This window comes from Centruroides vittatus, unplaced genomic scaffold, assembly GCF_030686945.1.
Source record: "Centruroides vittatus isolate TY-2023 unplaced genomic scaffold, ASM3068694v2 contig_1168, whole genome shotgun sequence".
NCBI classification, from domain to species: Eukaryota; Metazoa; Arthropoda; class Arachnida; order Scorpiones; family Buthidae; genus Centruroides; species Centruroides vittatus.
In genome coordinates, this window is record NW_027120749.1 from 915219 (window position 1) to 937573 (window position 22355).

The 22355-nt window shown below is 26.8% G+C and overlaps 1 protein-coding gene across 1 annotated transcript; it reads left to right on the top strand.

Moving 5' to 3' along the window:
• Positions 1–1026: 1026 nt before the first annotated feature.
• Positions 1027–17621, top strand: LOC136981528 (small integral membrane protein 14). Its single transcript, XM_067277835.1, has 5 exons — positions 1027–1215; positions 6784–6887; positions 10155–10203; positions 12216–12361; positions 16222–17621. Exons 2-5 carry the CDS (start codon positions 6813–6815, stop codon positions 16261–16263), a joined length of 312 nt encoding a protein of 103 aa, XP_067133936.1. The 5' UTR covers positions 1027–1215; positions 6784–6812; the 3' UTR covers positions 16264–17621.
• Positions 17622–22355: the final 4734 nt, after the last annotated feature.

A 22355-nucleotide genomic window follows, 5' to 3' on the forward strand; every position in this document is an offset into this window, starting at 1 on the left:
GATCCCCAAAGATGTTCTATCTTTGGACTTACATTATTCTATTGTCTTAATTTGAGAAGTACGTTTTTCTAAGAATTTTTTCAAACGTGTCCTTTCACGGACATGAAATTTCTATTTCCCCCTTTTTTGTCGGTTTTACAAAATATAATAATAATTATTATTTTTCCTTTTACACAAGAAAACAAAATTTAATTTTTCTGTGTGTGTGGCCCCTATCCACTTCCGGAGCCTCACATCCGGACCCGGGAAATTTTACCTTATCATTCCTCTTTTCGCCGGCGTTTTTAATATCCAGCTCTTCGGATTCATTTTTATTATGGAAAATATTATAGATATTTATTTTTTAAAACTTTTGACAGTAAAATGACAGTTGATTACTGTCATTTTTTGACAGTAATCAACATCGTTTTCAAATAGTTTTCATTTAACGTGGTAGCTGTCCTTTCTGGGGACCCAGGATAGAATCCATACGGGTGAAAAAACCCCAGGAATTTTTCGTTCCGGACATATCGGATTTCGTCTCTTACCACCCAGTAGCCCCCCCCCCATTGTGGGCTTGGACAGAACTAACTCATAAAAACCCATAATGGAGTTGCTAAAAACGTCCTCGGTACCTACAAGGCGGGAAAAGTTTTTTAAAAAGTCAATAGCAAGTACAGTACGTACTGTACTGTACATTTCTTTAGAATTTAATATTGCCTTTAACAATTAGAGATTGGAGAAGAAATCCAATATTAAAAAATACAAGACTTAAATTGAATCTAAATATACTTCAAATGAACGAACTAATTTATAAAAAGTTAAAATTGTTTTTTTTTATAATTTTTCATTATTTTATTTCTGCTTAATATACTGTAGGTTTAGATATTCAACATAAAAAAATATATATACTTAGATAATATAGTACATAATTACGTAATATACAAACTGATTTTAAAAGAATCATTGATACGGAACTAACTTTAAATTATTAATAATCTAAAATTAGAACAAAGGTAAAAAATGTAAGAGGGCGCTTCGAAAAACCTACGCATGACGTAGATATAGAATTATCTAAGGTTGACGTGTACTTGAAGATAGACTGTTTGTTTGTATGTGTAAGAGAGGTTCCTTCTGTTATTAAACATTACTTTGCTCAAAAGTAAACAAAAGATATTGGCAGATTAGAAGATAGATTGATATTTATATTAGATACTACCAAGTTTCTTGATCAAAGTGAGTTTTTTATTTAGGCTTAAAGTTATTCATTCCATTTAAGTAATCAATCTTTATTATTTTATATTTTATTAATTAATTTTTATTATTCGATTTTGATTATTTTCTTCTGAAACGATTATATTTTCGAATAACGCTTGTCTGAGTCAAAAAAACTTTTCTATATCTGGGTATATTCGTCATAAAAGGAACTGATCAGAATCCAGATTGTAAGACATTGCTCTAATTATTTGCTTTCCTTTTTATGTAATAGAAGTAGTAGCATTAATTGCTCTAGACATAAGTTTCATAATTATTACTGAAAATAAAATTGTGTAACTTATAAAACATTATAACATCTTTTAAAACTTGACTAAGTTTTAAAAAATGTTATAATTTATCTTATAATTCTAGAAAATTCAAGTAAATAATAATAAATATAAATATATAAGATATTGTGGTAATGATCTGTTTGCATTAATCTGGTATAAAATATGCTGAATTTTTACATTTTCTATCAGAATCATCAATTTTTTTTCTTTTCAGTTTATAGAAGCAGAAATACTTGTTTATTCTGAAGTTAATTTTACACTTAGTATAGTTACATTTATATCTGTATTTTTTCATATTTTGTATATCCTTATATATAAAATAATAAACAAATCATCTAAAATATTTCAGTTTCAAATAAATTTTTATATATTGTTAATTTGATCTACACAATTACATAATTAACAAATTAAAAAAATAAAGGAAAAAAAACAGCTGACTTTTTTGTGGATTATCTTTCATAAGTTGCAAGGTTATTTAAATATTAGATAAAGTTTTTAATAACTAATTTTTTTACTGTAATTTAGTATTAAAGCTAGTGCAAATTGTATTTAGAATTTTTATATAAATTGGAGTTTATTCTATAACAGATCATTTATTGAAATTATATTGATATGTTCTCATTTTTCATATGTTCTCATTTCTGATACAATTGCTCAATTTATACACGGAAAAGAGCATTTTTAAAAATTTGGTTACCAGATGTTAAATATTAAAACAACAGATTAATTACAATTAATTGTAACAGTTGAAAGTATGTTAAGTTTAATAGAAAATACTAAAAATGAAATTCTTTAAAATGTAAATTACATATTGATCACAAAACATATGACTAAAGCATCATTGAAACTAAATATATACAGTAGGCCTATGTGATTTTTTTTCTTGTGAAAGTAAGCCATAATATTTAAAAACATATTGCTGTGTGTAATCTACAAAACAAATATAAAATTTAAGTATTTCAAAATGTACAAAGTTTTTAAAATTATATAAGAATTAATTTTTTTTAAATAAAATGTAGTCAAATTGTTGATAAATACTGTCAGGAAATAGAAACAGTGATATACAAACAATTGGTTAATAAAAAACTGTTGGCAAATATTGAAAAAAACAGCAAAGATTTTTATTTGTGTAAAATACAATTTTCAGAATAATAAATCAACAAACTCAAGTGCACAAAGATGCATATTTCAATTCTTGATTTGTATCTATTTGATTCAAACAGATTTTCTTACATTTATTTTACATTTCAGATGACAGTTGCAAAACAGTTATTGTAACAACATTGCAAATATATTCTAATAAAGTTGTCTATAAACATCTAAAATTACTGATATAATTTGTAATATCTTATAAACTGTTATAGGAATATTATATTTAAATTTTATGAATATGCATAAATTATATTTGCTCATTGTAGTAATAAAATTGCTAAAAATTTTCATTTAAAAGCATTTATGGAAGCAAATGTAAAATCTTGATTAATGTGTTTAAAGTTTATATATTAAAAAGTAAAATTTATAAGATGTAAAAAAATTTGTTAAGATTTGATGATGGTAACAGAAAATAAAATAAAATTTCAAGTATTATAAGTGAAAATAATAACAAGAAAATAGCTAGTAAAAATTTTAAAATGTTAGATAAGAAAAAACTATACGAAAGTATTTCAAAATTCAAAATAATAATCACTTAAGAAAATTAAATGCTGTCTGATATTAATTCGTTTGATAGCACAAGTTTCATAAATTGTATTTTGTATTATTTAATCAAATTTATATATTACTGTAATTATTTGTAGATACCACAGTGATATATATATATACCCTGTAGAAAATTCCTAGAACAGAAGTAAAACCTTTGCATAACCCATATCACCACATATCCCACACTTTTGATGTTGCCATTGAAAGCATGACACTTACGTGTAAGCAGTTTAGAAAATAAATGCAGTTATGGTACCACAGAAGGAAAATAAAACATAAAAACAATGTTTTTGTTTATATTTTCATTAGCATTATTATAGATGTAATTATAAAATAATTGAAACAGAATACTGATAGAAACTCGTAAATATTGTTGTGTTGAAAATACAAAATGGCTGATGAATCAAACATTTATTTATCATATTATTTTGTTCTCTATTATTATTATTATTATTATTATTATTGTATATTTTGATAGTTATAATTATAAATGATAAAATAAACTTATTAAAATTATTTTCCATTTAATTTTTTCTGTCAATAATATGTAATTTTTTCTGTCAATAATATCTAATATTGATTTGAAAGTTGATCACTCAGCAATTATATGCCAAAAAAATGTGTTTCCTTATATGGTAACGATCTGTAGATTGTGTGGTCAGGCAAACTGTTAAGATTCTGAAATCTGTTTTGTTCATTTAGTTAGCATATTTCAAGACATGTATGTTAATGATTTTAATTATTAAGTCTTCAAGTTATACAGTTTTTAATTGTTTTAGCAATCCATTTAATGTTGGAATCAATTAAACCAGAATTTCCCCTAATTATAATCTTGTTTCATTATACTGGTTAATGTTACCAATTTGTTATTGTCATCAGTATAGGCAAGTATCAAAGTGATTACAATAAATGGATTCTATTGTATTTGTTTTATAAATTGTACAGTACTTGGCTATTTTTATTTATCAAAAAATGAAAATAGTACAGAACATTATGGAGTTGATTAATGGCCACTGTTTAAATGATAATTTAAATTCTGAAACTTTTTCCAAGGAAGAAAATATATGAATTCTTTTTTAGCAGTTTCATTTTGATTAGTTATTGTTCATTCAGATATATTAGTTGAAGTATTTTCTTGCTTGTTATGAGTTTTTTCTCATAGTAGCAAATAAATATAATGTTAATTTTATTTATTGTATGTTGTATAATCTAATATAAGGTAGAGAAAACAACAAAATTGAAAGGTAATAAGATTTTAATACATAGAACAGGATATTTAAGACAAAACAGAAATAAATCCTGTCAACTAGGAAAGCAGAGCATGAAGAGAATTATATCTATGTCTTGTAAACAAGAAAGAAAGCTTCAGTGTTAGAAAATAAGTATCTTTCATTAAAAATATATGTCTGAAGACATTCTAAAGATTATATTGTGAAAGAGCATCATTGTGAGGATAACTAATCCAATGATATAGAAGTTTACATCTACATGACTAGTTCTAATGCAGTTTAGGTCACTTCAGAATCTGTGGAAAAAAGAATTTTATTGAAACAAAAATATATAAAATTGGATTTCTCAATATGAAGTTTACAATTTAATATTAATAATTAAATATTAATATTTTGATATTAAAATACAAATACCTTTTAATTTTACATAATATATGCTTTAGGAGTATATATTTAGAATGTGAAAGTAAAAACAGACTAAATATAAAATTTTTAAAATTTTAATTTGCTAATCATATAATTTTTTCAATTAGTTATACATCTTTATCTGTTTAGTATCAAAAGAGATAGGATTACTTTTGAATAACTTTTTTGCTTAAACTTTCTTAACGTTTGTAAGCGTACAGTTGTAAAACAAACATCAGTAATATTAGCATAATGCAACTTAAATGTAAGAGATATATTACTAATAAAATATAACTGTTAAATTTTTACTGTTTAATAGAAATTTCCAGCTGTTTACAATTAACTCTAAATAACAGGTGTTCATTCCTTACCTGAATATTCTTGCTTTATATAGTCTCAATTTATGTTTTAAACAGCAGTTTAGTAGCATCACTGTTCAAACTTTAGCTGTTCAAACATCAGTTTATTTCAAAAATGTCAATATTTAAAATTCATTTTTGGATTATATTTTCAATATATTAGTGCTCCAAATTTTCATATATTCAATAAATTAATATTATAAAACATTCATTATATGATTGTATAAAAAATAGTAAATAAAGATTTGGAAATTACAGTATTACATTTGTAATAGTGATTTAAAATTATTAGATGAACATCATATGCTCTTTTAAATCATGAAAAACTAACATTTATTTAACAATTTAAATGTACATGATGCCTGTTAGTCAAGTTAATCTATTTTAATATTTCTATCAGATTATTTATAAAATCAATAATTTTATAAAACTGTATCTAAGAAAATAAATTAATAACAAAATTAATTTTTTTCTATATATCAGATGAAAAATGGCAATTTTTCAGCAAAATTCTTAGAAAAGTTACAGAAATTAACAGTTTTAGATTTTACAAATGTTTAAAATGGAAACAGGAAATATTTATAAAGTTTAATAATAAAAAAAGTCTCATATCATTCTTTTTATCTAGTTTTTTTAAACTTCTGAACAGGAAATATTATTAAAGACTAACATTTTACATAGACTGATATAATTTGGTTTTAGTTTTCTTTAGATAGTCATTACAGTATTTAGATTGATAGTAAATTTAGATAGTTAATTGTCTGTTGGATTGGTATATTGTACTTAATCCAAAATAAAAGATCAATGCATATTTTGAATGTAATAACAAATGTAGATGTACGATTTGTAGATACAATATACATGTCTGAATATTATATGAAAATCATTGATATTTGTGATTTTCAATTATTTTTTTTTATATGAATGATATTAATTTTGCATTTTTATTGATTTTTTTTAATAATGTATTCAATGGAATCAATAAAAGTATTTTCACTTGATGGAAATACTTTTGTTGATATATGGAATCAATGACACACAAAACCTTACACACATTTCTAGCAGTTTTTTTTGCAGGGTTTTTTGTGTCATTGATTTTAAATAGTTCTAGTTTGAGTGAAGAGATTGATATATGGAACTAATATGTTTGAATAATTCTTCTTATAATCACTTTTATAAAATTAACAGTTTTTAAAACATTTGTGATAAGCAATATTTTTATAGAAGTATCAGAATAACTAAATTTTAATGATAATATAATACAAATACAAAGTTTGAATAATACAAAATTTCAATAATTTTAATATTTTTCACATGAATCCTAACATTCATCTTTGTGAATGAATTTGTGACTATTTTTATATATCTTTATAAAGAACTGCTATAACCTAATTGATTTGGATATTTTTTTATATGCAACTATACCCTTTTACTAATATGAATTTACCCATATTATCATTTTATCATATGGGTAAATACTTAAACTGATGCAATAATTGGTGATGTTTTATTAATTTTAAAAATAATAAAATTAAAATTCTGCTAAAAGCAATTTTTTAATAGTTTTTCCAGTTTATATTTAAAAATACAATATGGCTGAAGGTGGTTTTGATCCTTGTGAATGTATATGGAGTCATGAACAAGCTATGCAACGGTTAATATCATTGGTAAGATTGAAATAATTTTATTTATTTATATATAATAAGTTGTTTTAGTTTAAACATTGTATTTTTTTTAAAAAGTATTTTGAAAATTATATTTAAAACTTTTAAATTCAAAAGTTAATTAGTAATAATTGATAAATTATAATATTTTATAAGTAACAGATATGTAATATCAATGGTGTGGCTTCTTTATATTGTTTAAAATTCAATTTCTTTAAAAAAGATCTTTCTTTCTTAGAAATAATAGATGAAACGTCACAGTTAAGAACAATAAGTTCAACCGTTGTTATTTTATCTGGACCGCATTTCATCAGAGACAAAGACTACAGGGTTTTATCTTCGTTATTCTTTATTTTACTATGCATTTCGGGTGCAATCTTTTGGTCTAACTTGCACCCCTCATCAGGTGTTACATTTCTTTTTTTACATTTAGACATTCAGTTACGAGGTGTTGGTGTTTTGTCCCCTAAGGCATTTAGAGAATGCCTTTAGGGGACAAAACACCAACACCTCGTAACTGAATTGTCTAAATGTAAAAAAAGAAATGTAACACCTGATGAGGGGTGCAAGTTAGACCAAAAGATTGCACCCGAAATGCATAGTAAAATAAAGAATAACGAAGATAAAACCCTGTAGTCTTTGTCTCTGATGAAATGCGGTCCAGATAAAATAACAACGGTTGAACTTATCGTTCTTAACTGTGAAGTTTCATCAATTATAATATTTTAATTATTATTTACATTTTATTAATACCCATATTAGACATTAGAAATCTATAAAATCACAGTTGTATTAATTATTGGTATTAGTCACTGGATTTGGTTGATATTACAGAAAATTATTAAAGGATAGGAATAAATGCAAACAAATTAAATATTCAAATGATCAGTAACAATTTTAAGTTTTCATTTCTTTGCTTTATTATGAAATTTTAGATAAAAATAATTTAAAATATTTAAATTTTTGAACTAAAAATATCAAGGATAATGATAAAATTTGTGATTTTAAATTAAAATTTTGTTAATTTTTTAAATGTATTTTGTCAAATATTTAGTAAAAGTATCGTAATTTTTTCTATGATCCACATTGGCATATATCCTTCAGAAAATTGCTAAAAAAAAAGATAAAACATCATATAACTAACTCATACTGTTGTATATCCTCATCCTTTGAAAACATGTCAACTGCAGTTCAGAGTGCATAGTCTCAAACATTTCATTTTTCTCCCGTTTCACTTTTTCGTTATTAATTCATTGTAGTTGTAATTATAAAATAAGTAAAACAATAATTAGCTTAGCTATAACACTTTCTAAATAACATTCTATTAGATTGTTACTTCTGATTGGATAATAGAAAGTCGTGTGGTTACTATGGAAAGATTTTTTTTTTAAATTTGTTTTAGAAATGTCATGATATGGCTATAATTTTTTAAGGTTTAAATTTTAAATTTAATGAAGTAAGTTTAAAATATGCCATTTGCCAAAATATTTAAAAAAGGGAAATTTCCTCGTCAAGCATGATGAACGTCATGTGGTCACTGGTGTCACTGCAACATAAGTGCGATTACCGATCCAAAATTTATAAAATGTTTATTTTATTGCTACTATTTCCACAAAATAAGTAGCCCATACTTTACGTCAGAACATAAAACAAATATAACCAAAATTTATCTGGATTGGATGAAAATTGCTATCTGCTTTGAAGAAATTTGATTATTCAATTTCCATACTTTAATGGAATATATTTGTTGTAGAGGGAGTTTTGGATATAGGGAGTTAAAGTACTGGGGTTTGGCTCTACATGATACCAATAGAAATGAATTTGGCATCAAACTTGAAATGTCAGGATTCTGACATCAGTCTCTTATACATTCAATAACAATATAAGGATATGTATATAGTAAAAATGTGGAGATAGCAACACTAAAATATAAAATAAAATTTACTGTTCATATCTACTTTTAATTTATTATAATTAAACTTCCAAATCTAATACATTAATTTCTATATTGTGTGTAGAGTCTATATTTTTCAGTTTTGCAGTTGGGAAGTTTATATATTTGTAAAATAAGAGTGGTGATGAAATCATAATTATTAACTAAAATGAAAAATTGGCACAATGGGGGTTTAGGTCTAATGAGTAAGAAAATAAAGGGACTAGTGTTTCACATTTTTTTATTTCACTTCTAGCCAATCAAAAATAAAGACAACATACAGAAATATTTATTAGCTGACTTCCTAGATTTCTGTATTTATTAGAGGATAAGGTCTCCTAAAAATTAGTTAAATGTCTGGATGTGAGTTCTTTTTAGTAATGATGGCTATTGTTTTTATTTTTTTGTTTTTTTTCCTCTGAAAACTGTTATCTAGAAACGAAATTGATTCTCATGTAGATAAAAGTTCATTTTACTGCAAATATATAATGGGTTAAGATTTCTATATTTTATGAAATGTGATGTCTTATAACATTACTAGCAGATGAACCTGGCATTACTCAGGCAAAAAGTAATGATAATGAAGATTAAGATTATTATATTATAGCTGATCTTACCCATTTTCACTGGGTGCAAGAATTAGGTCTCCCTCTTCAGAGACTAATTAGAGAATTTTTACATGGTCTAAAAATATGTTCGGTTTTCTGCAAAAATGCAAAAAACCCCATCCTAAAATAGTACAGTAAAGCCGAATTCTATAAAATAATCCTTAACCCTCTCCTAGGCGAGGATAATTTCCAAAAATCCCTTTTTAGTGTGCATTCTCAAGGCCTATCCTACTAAAATGCAGTCAAAAATGCAAAAAAAAAAAAAAAAAAAAAAATGATTAAAGTCATTATTGAATTTTAACTGAATAAGTCTTTAGTATTCAAAAAGATTTTTTAATTAAATAACCTATAAAATAAAAAAAATCAAAATTTTTCATTATAATGGAGAATTAACGTACTTGATGATAACCTTACTTGAATTATATGATTGATTTTAAATTCTAAAATCTAAAAAAACTTGTTTGGAACTTTATATTTTTTGGAAGTAATTAATAGCATTGTAATTGTAGAGATAATTTTTTTTTTTTTTTCAAATAGTGGCACTCTTTCCAAAAAGGTTGGCTACCCCTGATCTAGATAGTATAGAAAAATTCATTAGCTTATGATAAATGTTTTGTAGTCAACAGTATAGTTTTATATAATCTTGATAACTAAAGCATTAATTATATATTTAAAATATCAATTAATATCTTTTATAATTTTAATAAATAGTCTATTAAATTTTTACAGCTTCGCAATTCTCAGGGTTATTGTACTGATAATGAATGTTTTCAGGAATGTAAGTATTTTTATTTAAAGTCATCAAGCTTTTGAAAAAATTAAATATAGCATAATTTGCAATATTTTTAATTATAGGATATTAATATCAAAAATGAATGTATAAATGAACTTCACATAATTATTGTATATACTCAAAATGTAACATGCTGTTGAATCTAAGATGCACCTTAATTTCTGTAAGCTCACTTCTGAGAGCTTTTTAATAGACAACTGGAGACAAATTTTTGTCATCAGAACTGATTCTGTTGACATAAATTTATTCAGTATGTATTGCAAGTAAAATAAATTATAAATTAAGTTATATATCTTTGTCTTTACTGGTAACAAACTTGGAACCTTTTTGTTTTCTATGTTAGGTTCTAAATTAACACTAGATTTGATGTTCACATCTTTCCACTTGCAGTTGTCCTCAGTGTCATTTAAATCACTTAAAATGAACATTTCTTGAAGGTAATATTGTTGTAGTCACATTCCTGAATTTTAGTGTTGGTTTCAGGGAATTAAACTACACTACTTGAAAGAGTTCTTCATAACTTTTTCTGGGATATTCATCCAAATACTTATGATGTTAGTGTAATAGACTAATGAGCTTGAGGTATGTTGGCATCTTAAATATTTGCTATTATGAATATTGGTCTAAGAAAATCATTAAAATAACGCAATGGAATGGAATTAGTGATAGAGATGTTATAAGTACAACGCAAAAGGAAAAACACACATACGTGTTTACCAATAAAAACGAATTTAATTTTGCGATATATATATATATATATATACAGATTCTTTTTGGATTCCCGCTGTTCTTTTACTCGTTTACAATTGTCCTCGGTGATGGTTTCGGCGTTACAGGCAATCCAGGTAGTTGGTCTTATCCCAACTCCAAACCGACAATGATTCATATCTAATAGTCTCTCGTGCGATTCTTAATCTAATAGAAGGTAGATAGAAGAAGGGGAAGTAAGAAGAGTAATAGGATAGGGGTACCCAGTTTTATCGGCGAGTAGTCCCAGTATTGCTTCGCCTCGACTTCCGAGTTTTGAATGTTATGTTTTCTTGCAAATTGGCTGTCTGAGGGTTCTTCTCCCAATATATCAATACACTTCTTGATCCATTTTCTACGGTCTCCTTTCTTACAGTCTCATCGGATTCTACTCACGAGCTTTGCCGCCACACATCCGTCACCTCTCACGTCTGGCCCAAGAATGTCCACTCGAATCTCTTTTTCCCCTCCAGGCTCATTGCCGTCTATTGTCTCTCCCCTACCTCCTGGTGGGCTAGGGGTAAGTCCAAGTTCTCGGAAGTTCGAGACAAAGGGACAAAGACAATTGGAAGGAAGGATAAATTTATAGAAATAGAATATAAATTAAACCTAAAACTATACAGAAATAAAAGGCGTACAGCCACAGAGAAATAGGATGCATGGCACTAGAGACTGCTAATTATGATGTATTACAACAAATCTAAAAAGCCATTGAATCTAAGATGCACCCAATTTTCAGAGATATTAAAACTTGAAAAAATACAGTATATACATATTATAATTATAAATACATTCTATTTATAACTTAAAAAAGAATTTTTTACATTAATATTAAGGTAGTCATTGCATCTGGTTGATAATTGTATAAATTTATAATATGATGTGTAGTGTGTCTAACATTATCAGATCAATGTAAATTTGGCCAATTATTTTTTTTTTTTAAATTGATTTTTATGAATTTTAGAAAACTTTTGTTGTAATAATAATCATATTGGAGGGTAAAATGTAATTTTGTTGTTCATTTTTTTTTGCTTCATGATAATGTAATGACACTTTTAATGCTCTTAATGCAAATTTCTTTTTTTTTATAATATGTAGTATGCTTGTTTTATTTGAATCTATAAGATCGTGTATTTGAAATACACCTTATAGAATATCATTTTTTGTTTATTTATGGTTTTTTATGGTGTATAATTGAACATTTAGTATTTATTTAGAGTTAATGAATTTTAATGGAAGGTCTTTGTTAGTTCCAGGACCTCAGAATGTACAACCACACAGTGGAGATTTTAACTTTTTGCTTTTTCTCATGGGATGGATGGTACTGGCATTGGCATTGTATTTTCTTCGACCAAAATCTTTGAAAAATAGAGGCGATATGAAACCTTCTAATCAGGTATGAATTATATATGTATTAATGTAAAAATTAAAATATTTTGTTTAAATATAATTAAAGATATTTTATAAATTATTAAACAGACTTGAACTATAAAATATTAAACTGTATTTTCTATTCTAAATATTAATAATGAAATGATTGAGAATTTTATTTGATACATATAGAAAAATTAAATAACACCAAGCATGCACTACTAGTTTTAGTTGAGTAACTTTTTAGTTGAAAAAATGGAACACATTTATTTGAATGTGAGACCTTGCACTGGCAATTTTTTAATTGCAATAACTAAAAAATTACAGTATGCTCTATTTTTCAAGCATTGAAACTGTTGTTTTTTAAAATAGAACAAAGACAATTCAACTAGACAGTGCATTAGTGATTGTTTAGTTGCTGACTCACTGATAAGTCATTATTTAAACAATCATGCACAATCATATTCTCACTTATTCTAGATCCAGCTACTACTAATAAATTGTAAAGCTCTCTTTGGTCTTTCTAAAATCATTGAAAAACTTGCTATTGTATTTCTTCAAATTGTTTTACAGTTTGTAAAATTCACCATTTAATTAACAACCTCAAACTTATTATTGGATGACTCCAAAACCTCTAGGTTTTGGATTCAGGTGATTCTTTTGTCATCTGATTTTTTTAATCTTGCAACTTTTAAATAGTTATGTATTGTCTGAAAACTACTATAGAATTGAATCCTTGTCCAAAGTTATTTAAGAAATAAGACTAAAAATTCAAAAATAGATTCACTGATAATCTCAATATAAATTTTAAATCACAAAAAGTTTTTCTTACAAACAAAAAGGATGACACGGCATGTATACACTATAGTAAAACTTTTGTAAATCAGAATAGCATGGTACCAAATATTTTTTCCAGTTTGGCAGGTTTCCATTTTGAACAGATTTTAGTTATTTTTCTTTAATTTATAAATTACATCAGGTAAATGCCACACAGTTAAATTCATTTTTATAGTAAAATCACATATATGAAAACTTTTTATTACTTGGTTTCATTCAAATTAATCCAAAGTGATTCCCACTAAACTTGGAATCTCTGAATGTAAGAATTGAAAACTATTTGATTGCAAAAAGTTTTTATTTTCAAGAACATGTTTTAGATATTTGAACACTTCTCAGATGTTATCTTTATGAGCTCACACAACAGTGAACAAGACAGTTCAAGTACTAAAAACTGCCTGCTTACTGTTAGAAATTATAATTACATTACAGTATGGGTTGCTATGGAAAATTTTAAAAAATCGCTAACCATTTTGCCAGTTTTAAATTTTTATCACCATTTCAAATTACTTATCACCATCAGTTTTACTTACTAATTAATGCAGATGCTGGTAACCTTATCAGTTTGGATTCTGGAAAGCAAAAGTAACATGTTAAACTGTCATGTAGAAATAGGAATCATTTTTGAATAATTCTTTAATGAATAATTTCAAATAACACATTTGATCATAATGCTTAAACAGTATTTCACATTTTCTATCATTTCAAAATTTTTATTCTTTTAGTTTACTGTTCAAACATATAAGTGGAAAAAATTCCCAATCTGGAAATGCTAGGTGACATTGCATGAAAAACTGCCTTTGTTCTCAGTGTCACTTCCTGCTTTCCTGTTCAAACTTGTCGTGTGACATTATGAAATTGCTGAGTTTGTGGTACAGTACATGGGACTCCTATCACATGGGAGCTTGATTTTCTGCTGTTTTTCCTGAAGCATACTTTGTGATTCAATTTCACACTGAATATTAAATAAGTGGATTAGTTTTTATTGCCAGTATTATATTTTTTATTGTCACTTTAATAAAAAAGAAATATTGCCTAATGGCAATATATTTTTTTAAGCAGCATGATCACTGACAGTAAAACCAAGTTATTCTGTGATCTAGCAAATTGAAAAATTTTAATACTTTAATCAATTATTAACTTCAAGCTCTGTAATTATTGACATGTAAAATCAACTTATTCTAGAATGCTCTATACTAGATAGTTACTAACTATTCTGTATAAAGCAAATTGGCAGCACTGTGTTACCTTATTCTGATTGTTTTCATGAATTACATTTATTGCTTGTTTCCAAGAACTTGATTCTTGAAAGTATTCAATTCTACCATTGTTAATTTTATCAAAACCCAATAGTAACAAAGACTTTGGTCCATATTGTATGTAATGACAAGGTCTCCCTTGTCATTACATACAAGTGGAACCTTAGGTTTAGTTATATTCTTTTTATCAAAAATCTCTTTTTTTGGGTTGGACAGGTTTCTGCCTTATAGTTTAACATAGAAAATCACTCTGTTCCAAAGAATTTTTCTATTTTGGACAGTTTTCATTACATATGATGTGATTTGAACCATATATATCATATTTCATTATTTTGGATCTATCATAAAAATACAACAGTATTCATGCAAATAATAAGTCATATAGTGTATATAAAAATAAATCATCAGTCATTACATATGTTTCAATATTTTGTATGGTACATTAATGTATACAATAGTGAAAAAATTTTAACTACAGTTTTGAGTGCAATGTTATCAGGTGTTTTATAAGGCAAGGTTTGTTTATATGCAGATTTTGTTAGGAAAGAACAATAATTATACAATAGTATTTAAAATGTCTACTCGGACTTATTTTATTAACAGGACATATACTGACATCTTTGTTCAGCAAAAGTTAATAAAGCTTATCAGAAAAAACAAACATACAGGTGGAAAATAAAGACTGTTTTTTCTGATAAGCTTTCTTAACTTTTGCTGAACAAAGACGTCGGTATAATATGTCCTGTTAATAAAATAAGTTCGAGTAAACATTTTAAATACTATACTATAAGATAAGGACACAGAGGCGTATGATTTAATAATTATACCACATCAAAAAAATGTCTAAGTAATATGATGATCATAATTATGTCTTTAAAATTTGCATAATATGATTGCAATCGTAATATTGTTTATAAGCTTTTCATTGTGAGAAGTTCAGGTTAATTTTTCTCAAATATTGTCAGTATTGAAACAAGTATATTTAATGTGGTTCTTCAGTTTTATAATTGGATTTTTAGTCTTATTATTCACCATTTAAAAATTGATAATTAATGACTTCAAAAAAGTAGAGTTGGTCAATGGCCATATTTGGATTGAAAATTTCGGTTTAATATTAAATTTAATAAATAATCTGCTACCTAAATGTTCCTAAAATGCTACCTAATTTGTATTTAATTTTATCTATATTTTACTTTTATTTTTCTGTATATTTTAATGAAATATTCTTTATATATATATAATGTTCTTTAGATATATATATATATATATATCTTAGTAAATGTTTATTTAATTATAAATTTTAAAAATGTTGGATGCAATTGAAAAGATGATTTATGGATTTAAGACAGATTTGATATAGATAGTAATGGTTTATGACAATTAAGAAAAATTTTATTCTTTTAGAGTTCACAAATATATTTTGAAGTTTGTTTAAGATGTATTATAAAATTAGAAAGCTGATTTGAAAATGTAATAGTATTAGCTAATTCTAAACAACTAAAATGTCAATATTGGAGAAATATTTTAAAATTAGTCAACAGAATAAATTTATAAATAAATTCTATACTTTCATTTAGCATCTGAACAATAAAAATAATTTTATACTTTAATATTTGTTTTAATTATTAATGCAAAAAGAAAATATTAACTACTAAATATATTCATTATTTAATGTGTTAATAATTTCTTCAGTAAATATTAAACAGGTAGTTCATTTATGTTATTTATTTCATTGTTTGTTTTTTAATTATATATTAATAAGAATTCATATTACAATAATAAATTTTAGGGTCCACGTAATCCACCACCTCCCGAGACTGGCGTTCATTAATTATTTTTATGGTCTGCATGGAATAGTTTAAAGATGTGGAAAATATAACAGACTTTCATCTTTCCATCTTTTCTGAGCAACTGCATCACATGACTGCCTATCTTATATCAGAATCATACGAAAAAAATATTTTTAAGATCTTTTAATTATTATTGGAAAAGATTTGGCAAATGTAAATAACATTCACCAAATCTTTTGGCATTTATTTGATCTATAAATTGTGCAATTTAAACTGTATATAAATATATTTGACAAAATAAGAAAGAAAGAATTTTAAAATTTTTCTGTTATATTAAAATTTTACAATAAATGTAACTTTTAATTGGTTTTTTTTTTGAGTTGGGAAATATCTTGCATAAGATATCTTTATTTTCATATCTTTTTAAGCTATTTAATGTAATCATATTATATTTTAAAAAGTTATTTATTACAATGGTAGTTCTTATTGTAATATGAATAAATACATAACTGTTTAAACTATGTGTTTACTTTCTATTAAAGTTTATATTTTATTTATAACAGTCACTAGGCATTTAAATTTTAAATAGGGAACAATGAAAATATCAGTAAATTCTTGTAGCAAAAACTTGCTAAGTTTTTTCATAGTTTATTAATGGAATTGATGAAACTAATTCTTCTAGTCCACAAACCAATAGGTAAAGTGAAATAAGCCAGAATTAGTATTAATAACTACTATTAGCATAAAAAAAAAGGCATTTAAAACAACATGGCACTAATGTTTTATAAAGTGAGAGTTTGAAAGGAATTGCTTTCAGTTTTAGTCATCAGCACTGCTTGATTCTCTTGAGATAATGCCTAAATTTTGCATTTCTCAGTCATGGATATAAGACAGTACACATGGATGAGCTCAACAAATTTATTGCCTTTGCTGTGCATTTTATAGAATGCAATTGTAAATATTACAACAAACCTTCACCACCAACCAGCATATAAATGTACAATTTTATCTGGGGAAAAATGAAAAATAATAAAGGTTTGTAATGTAATATATCTATTTTGTACATAATTGATTTGTAAATGTCATATTAAAAATATATATAATATATATATATATAAATGTGTAAACTATATGTAAAATTGCTTTAGAAATAAATGCTTATTTGTACATTGAAAATTTCTTCCAAATACGGATGATAATGATTTAAAATAAGTTCTATATAGGGAAGGTTTAATGCATTGTTTGTGTTTCTGCATAAATGAAATCTTAAGAAATATGTAAATATAAAAATATATAATGAATGTATAAATTTATTTCTTGAAATTAATATATTCCATTTATGAATTATTTGTGCACTGTAGATATCAATTACTTTAATAAAAATTGGGATTTGAAGCAACTTTGTTTTTTTTAAACATTGATTGCTATAAAAAAAAATTACATACACAGAACCTTTTACAGTATGATAACACACAAATATCGACAAACAATTGTTTTCGAACCCCTTCTGGGCTCTGCATCAGGTTCCAAATGGTTTCTAGATGGATGTTCGATTGCTGTTAAATATCAGTTCGATCATAGGTTCGAAAGGATTTACAAAAACCACGTCGCACATGCGCAACAAGTCAGCCCATCCATGTATAACAGGTGACTAGAGTGTGCTGTGAATTAACTCTTGCCAGGCCGATGACAAAACCATCTCCTCTTTAAAATTTATGCACGTGTTGGTGATGGAGAATTTAAAGATGTGCATAGCCTCCAGCCATTTGAGGTGTTGATTGCTATTATCACATTAGTAATATACAATGGTCAGTCCTGCAGATGACAATGCTAATTTAACTTTTATAAGCTGTAAAGCTGCATAGACAGTGTTGAACCAAGAAACAGTATCATGTGACTTAGAAAAATAAATGAATTTGATATAATTTACAAAGTCATGTTTGTTAGTCTTTTCTGAACAATGTAGCATCATTTTCAGTTTTATTACAAATTAAAACTTTCTTTTATCTATGATGAACTTATAAGAACTGTTGAAATAATAATGTAACTATTGAAACAAGATGGCAACAAAAATGCAGTGTAGTTTGATAGATGGTCCATTTACTCTTTTTACCTTTGTACAAACTACATTCTCAAATATTAGTTCTGTGGTTCACCACTGAAGCACTGAAAGTAAATTGTTTAGGGACCCATCTGTATATTACTGTCCAGCTATTATGGCATCATACTAATTTTTATTTCATTCCTGGGTTCCCAGAGTAGTTGGCTGACACCTTAACAGCTTGGCCATCCATCCATTGGCAACCTTGATTACGGTCTCCTGCATATTGTTTTTCCTTTTAACTGACTGATATTGGTTAAAAGAAAATGCTATAAAAAATTTCCATTGTAAATTAATAAAATTCAAAACTGAAAATTTTATTAATTTACAATAAAAGATTTTATAACATATAGAAAGAATTGTCCTTAGAAATAAACCTCTAAATATAAATCACCTTCAAATTCATCTCTAGATAAAATGAAAACCTACAATTCAGCAAATATGTCCAAGAATGTTAAGTTTCCATATACTTTGTATATAGAGAGGTTTCAAGTCGACATCACAAATGACGTCATGAACATGCACAATTGTCTGACATCATCTTTGTGGTTTGTTTGTTTTATTTGTGTTTACACGCACTTTAGCTGGAGCTCGTGTTGTTTATTTGTCATGAATATCACTATGGTGAATTGTTGTGTAATTGGCATAATGCTAGTTCACTTAAGAACAAAGGAATATCATTTTTTTAAATTCTTGGCATTTGTCATCAAGGACCCCCAAATGAGGAGCTTTCATGGCAAAGGCAATCTGCATGGCTCTCGAGAATTAACCGGAAAAATTTCAATACAGATAAAGGGAATGTCAATATATGAGTCTTGTCAGAAACATTTCATTTCAGGTAAGCAATAAATCAGATTGCTAGTTATCGATAAATGATTAGATAAACTTTTGCATGAGTATCAAAAAAGTGTATAAGCTGGTTGCATAAATCCTTTTGTTAATACCAACAAAATAAAGTTAAATAATTTTAATAACTGCAGATTTTAGTTTGAATAGATAATAATTGTGTTCTAACTTTATTTTTCACCTTTCAATTTGTTTTCTTAGTGTCTGCATGTAATAAATATACAGTAGAATTGATATTAGTGTTAAGCAAAGATGCTGCTATCTGCTTTACAGCCAGTAGCATGCCTTCCACGGAAGTTGTGGAAATGCCACTTGCCTTGTATTTTCTAAAATATAAATACATATTGTGTGATTATTTTCATATTTTAATATACTTGGAAATTAATTTAATATTTTATTATAACCACATTATGTATCTTATTACAAATTTCTATACTACATATGAAAAACAATGATAAGATTGCTATTGTATATTTGAATATAAATTTGTGTATGCATATTCCCAATGGAAGTGCCGTATTGTCAAATACGGGATAGCTTCCACGGCAAAAATATTTGAATTGTAAATCAGCCAGATTATACGCATTCGCCCATATGCTTTACAGATCACCAAATTCATACAGTTTAGCTCATGGATGCTACACACCAAAATATCATATAATGCTTCCAATGATTCTATCCATGGGCCAGCACAGCTTCCCATCATCAAATGTCACCCCATGCCGCTATTACCAGATGATGAATTAGAAATGCATTTTGAACCAATTGCCCTTCCAGTCTAATTTATGTAAATAAAAGTGTATTTTTAAACATATAATCCAATAATTTCCATTGATCACTTACAAATAGCTAAGTTGTTATTTTGATGAGCAACATTAACATTTCTTTAAGATGCTATTTTTTACAATTTTTTTTTTACATTAGTAACGATCATTATATCACCTTCAAGTTGTTCCTAACAAATTCTTGTTTATTATTTCTATATAACATGTCATAAATTCTTTTTAATATTATTTGTTTAATATTAATAATTTTATATATAGGAGTGTGCAAAAGTAGATATATAGTTGAAAATCTGAGAAATACAAATGTTTGGTGTTCATTATTATTATTTTCATCTTTTATTAGTTTGTATTCCTTATTTGTGATTTAATTTGTACATAAAAATAAACGTTTTTTCTTCCTGTTTTCTCCCTGTATGTTTTTTTTTTCCATAATAACAATTGTATACCAGAACTTGCAACCCCCTGTATATTAATAACAATAATTTAATATTAAATTGTCATAATAATATATTATTGAAAAAGTTTTTTTACCCCAAAGGAAAACCTTCCTCATTGTATGATGAGTAATCACCAGACTGGATACCGACACAACTCATATGCATGGTATATGAGCATGGAAGGAGCACATAATCAGGAAAAATCCAGCCACTTGTAAGATATTTATGGCCCTCTAAAGATATGTAAGCTTTCATCTGTGAAAGACTGTAGTAATTTGTTGTCAAAACCAAATAGTTTATGATGTCACCAAATTCTACTAAAGGCCATAAATCTTGATCTACAACGAAGATTCTGGCTTCGTATGGATCAACACCTTGACATACTGTTTTATACAAAGAGAAAGTTTCATTATCTTGTCCTGTCAGACTGCAAGAATAGCCCACCAGAAAGACAAAGTTAAAAAAGATGCTTGTGATATAAAAATACTGCAGTTCTATTAAGTTTAAATAGAAAAAAAAACACTGCCAACTTGTCAAATAACAAACGGCATGCAAACTAAGCAAGCAGAAGCTACACCATTAACACGGCAAAGGGGTGGAGCAAGTGTGCGTTTTATCACTTGCGACCTTGAAACCTCTCTATTGAACAAACAAAATTTTACTTCTAATAGCAGCATGCTCTGAAATTCTAAGAAACTTACAAAGGGGCATCCAAGCTTTGACATTCTGGATTTTGCTGAAATTTTAATACATTTTAGTACACTCTTCCCATAAATGCATGATAACATGCAGGATTCCTAACCACCTGGGAAGTCAGGAATTTTCATTAGTTTTTGGAAGAAGTCATGGAAAGTTGGAATTTCTCTCCTTGGCTGTCTTGTTGATTTTGTTTGCTGGCGGTATATCTGACCAAGTGTAGCTGTCTTCAGCAAGAAGTAATGTGGTGCAATACAACTTATGAGCAGTGGTGCAGAATATTCTCAGGACCCAGGACAAAATAAAACCATAATTTATGAACTAATTCATAGTTATTACAACATAGTTTGGAAAGTTTGAGTGAAATCATATAAATAATTAAATAGGCCTACAATACAATTTGCCGTGCCAAACTAAACTGATAAGTTAACAAAACTATTTTAGATTAAAAGCACACTTTAATTTAAGCAGGATCATCATCATAGGATAGCATAAATAAAAATTTTATTTAACATAAGAGAGTTAAATCTACGGAGACTTCTTTTCATTTAACAGGAAATGATGTCACAATTTTTGGTTCTTTTCTGTTAATGGGATGCCAGTTGTAACTAACCCAATATGCAATACCATTGTCCACTAAGACTATTGCATTTAACTATTTAGCCCTTGTGACTGTGCCAGCTTCAAGTAGCCCACTTGACTGTTTGTGGAGTAATTGATGTTATATGGTTTTAGGGGTGGGGGCTTGCCTCCACATGGGCACCGAAGCACACATCTACATCCAAAGCATGTTGAATAGGCAGTATACTGATACATGTTAAAAACTGACCTTTGGAGGTGAATATCTCGCAAAGGGTCAACAATTCTGGGGTGTGTGAAACCCCTCATTCAGAGCTTGAATGAGGGGTTTCACACCAATTTGAATGTGGTGAGCTACATGCTCACCAAATTTCATTCAAATTGGAAACCCAAACATCTGATCCTCTCCTTGTGTCTCAAATATGACATGTCAGTACCATTTGTTATTTTTAAATTTTAAAACTTCTATATTAATTATGCAATATTGTGAATTTGAGAGAAAAATCTGTAATATTCTTAATAATCTAACATTAGTAAAATTGTTTTGAAATATTTTAATTTCTAAAATAATCACACCTCTGGATGTTGTGAGACATCTATTTGCTATACACTAATGTTTTGAGCCTAATGTATGGACCATTCTCAGGTGACATATTAGTCACAAACTGTTCCAAATTAGAATACAATAT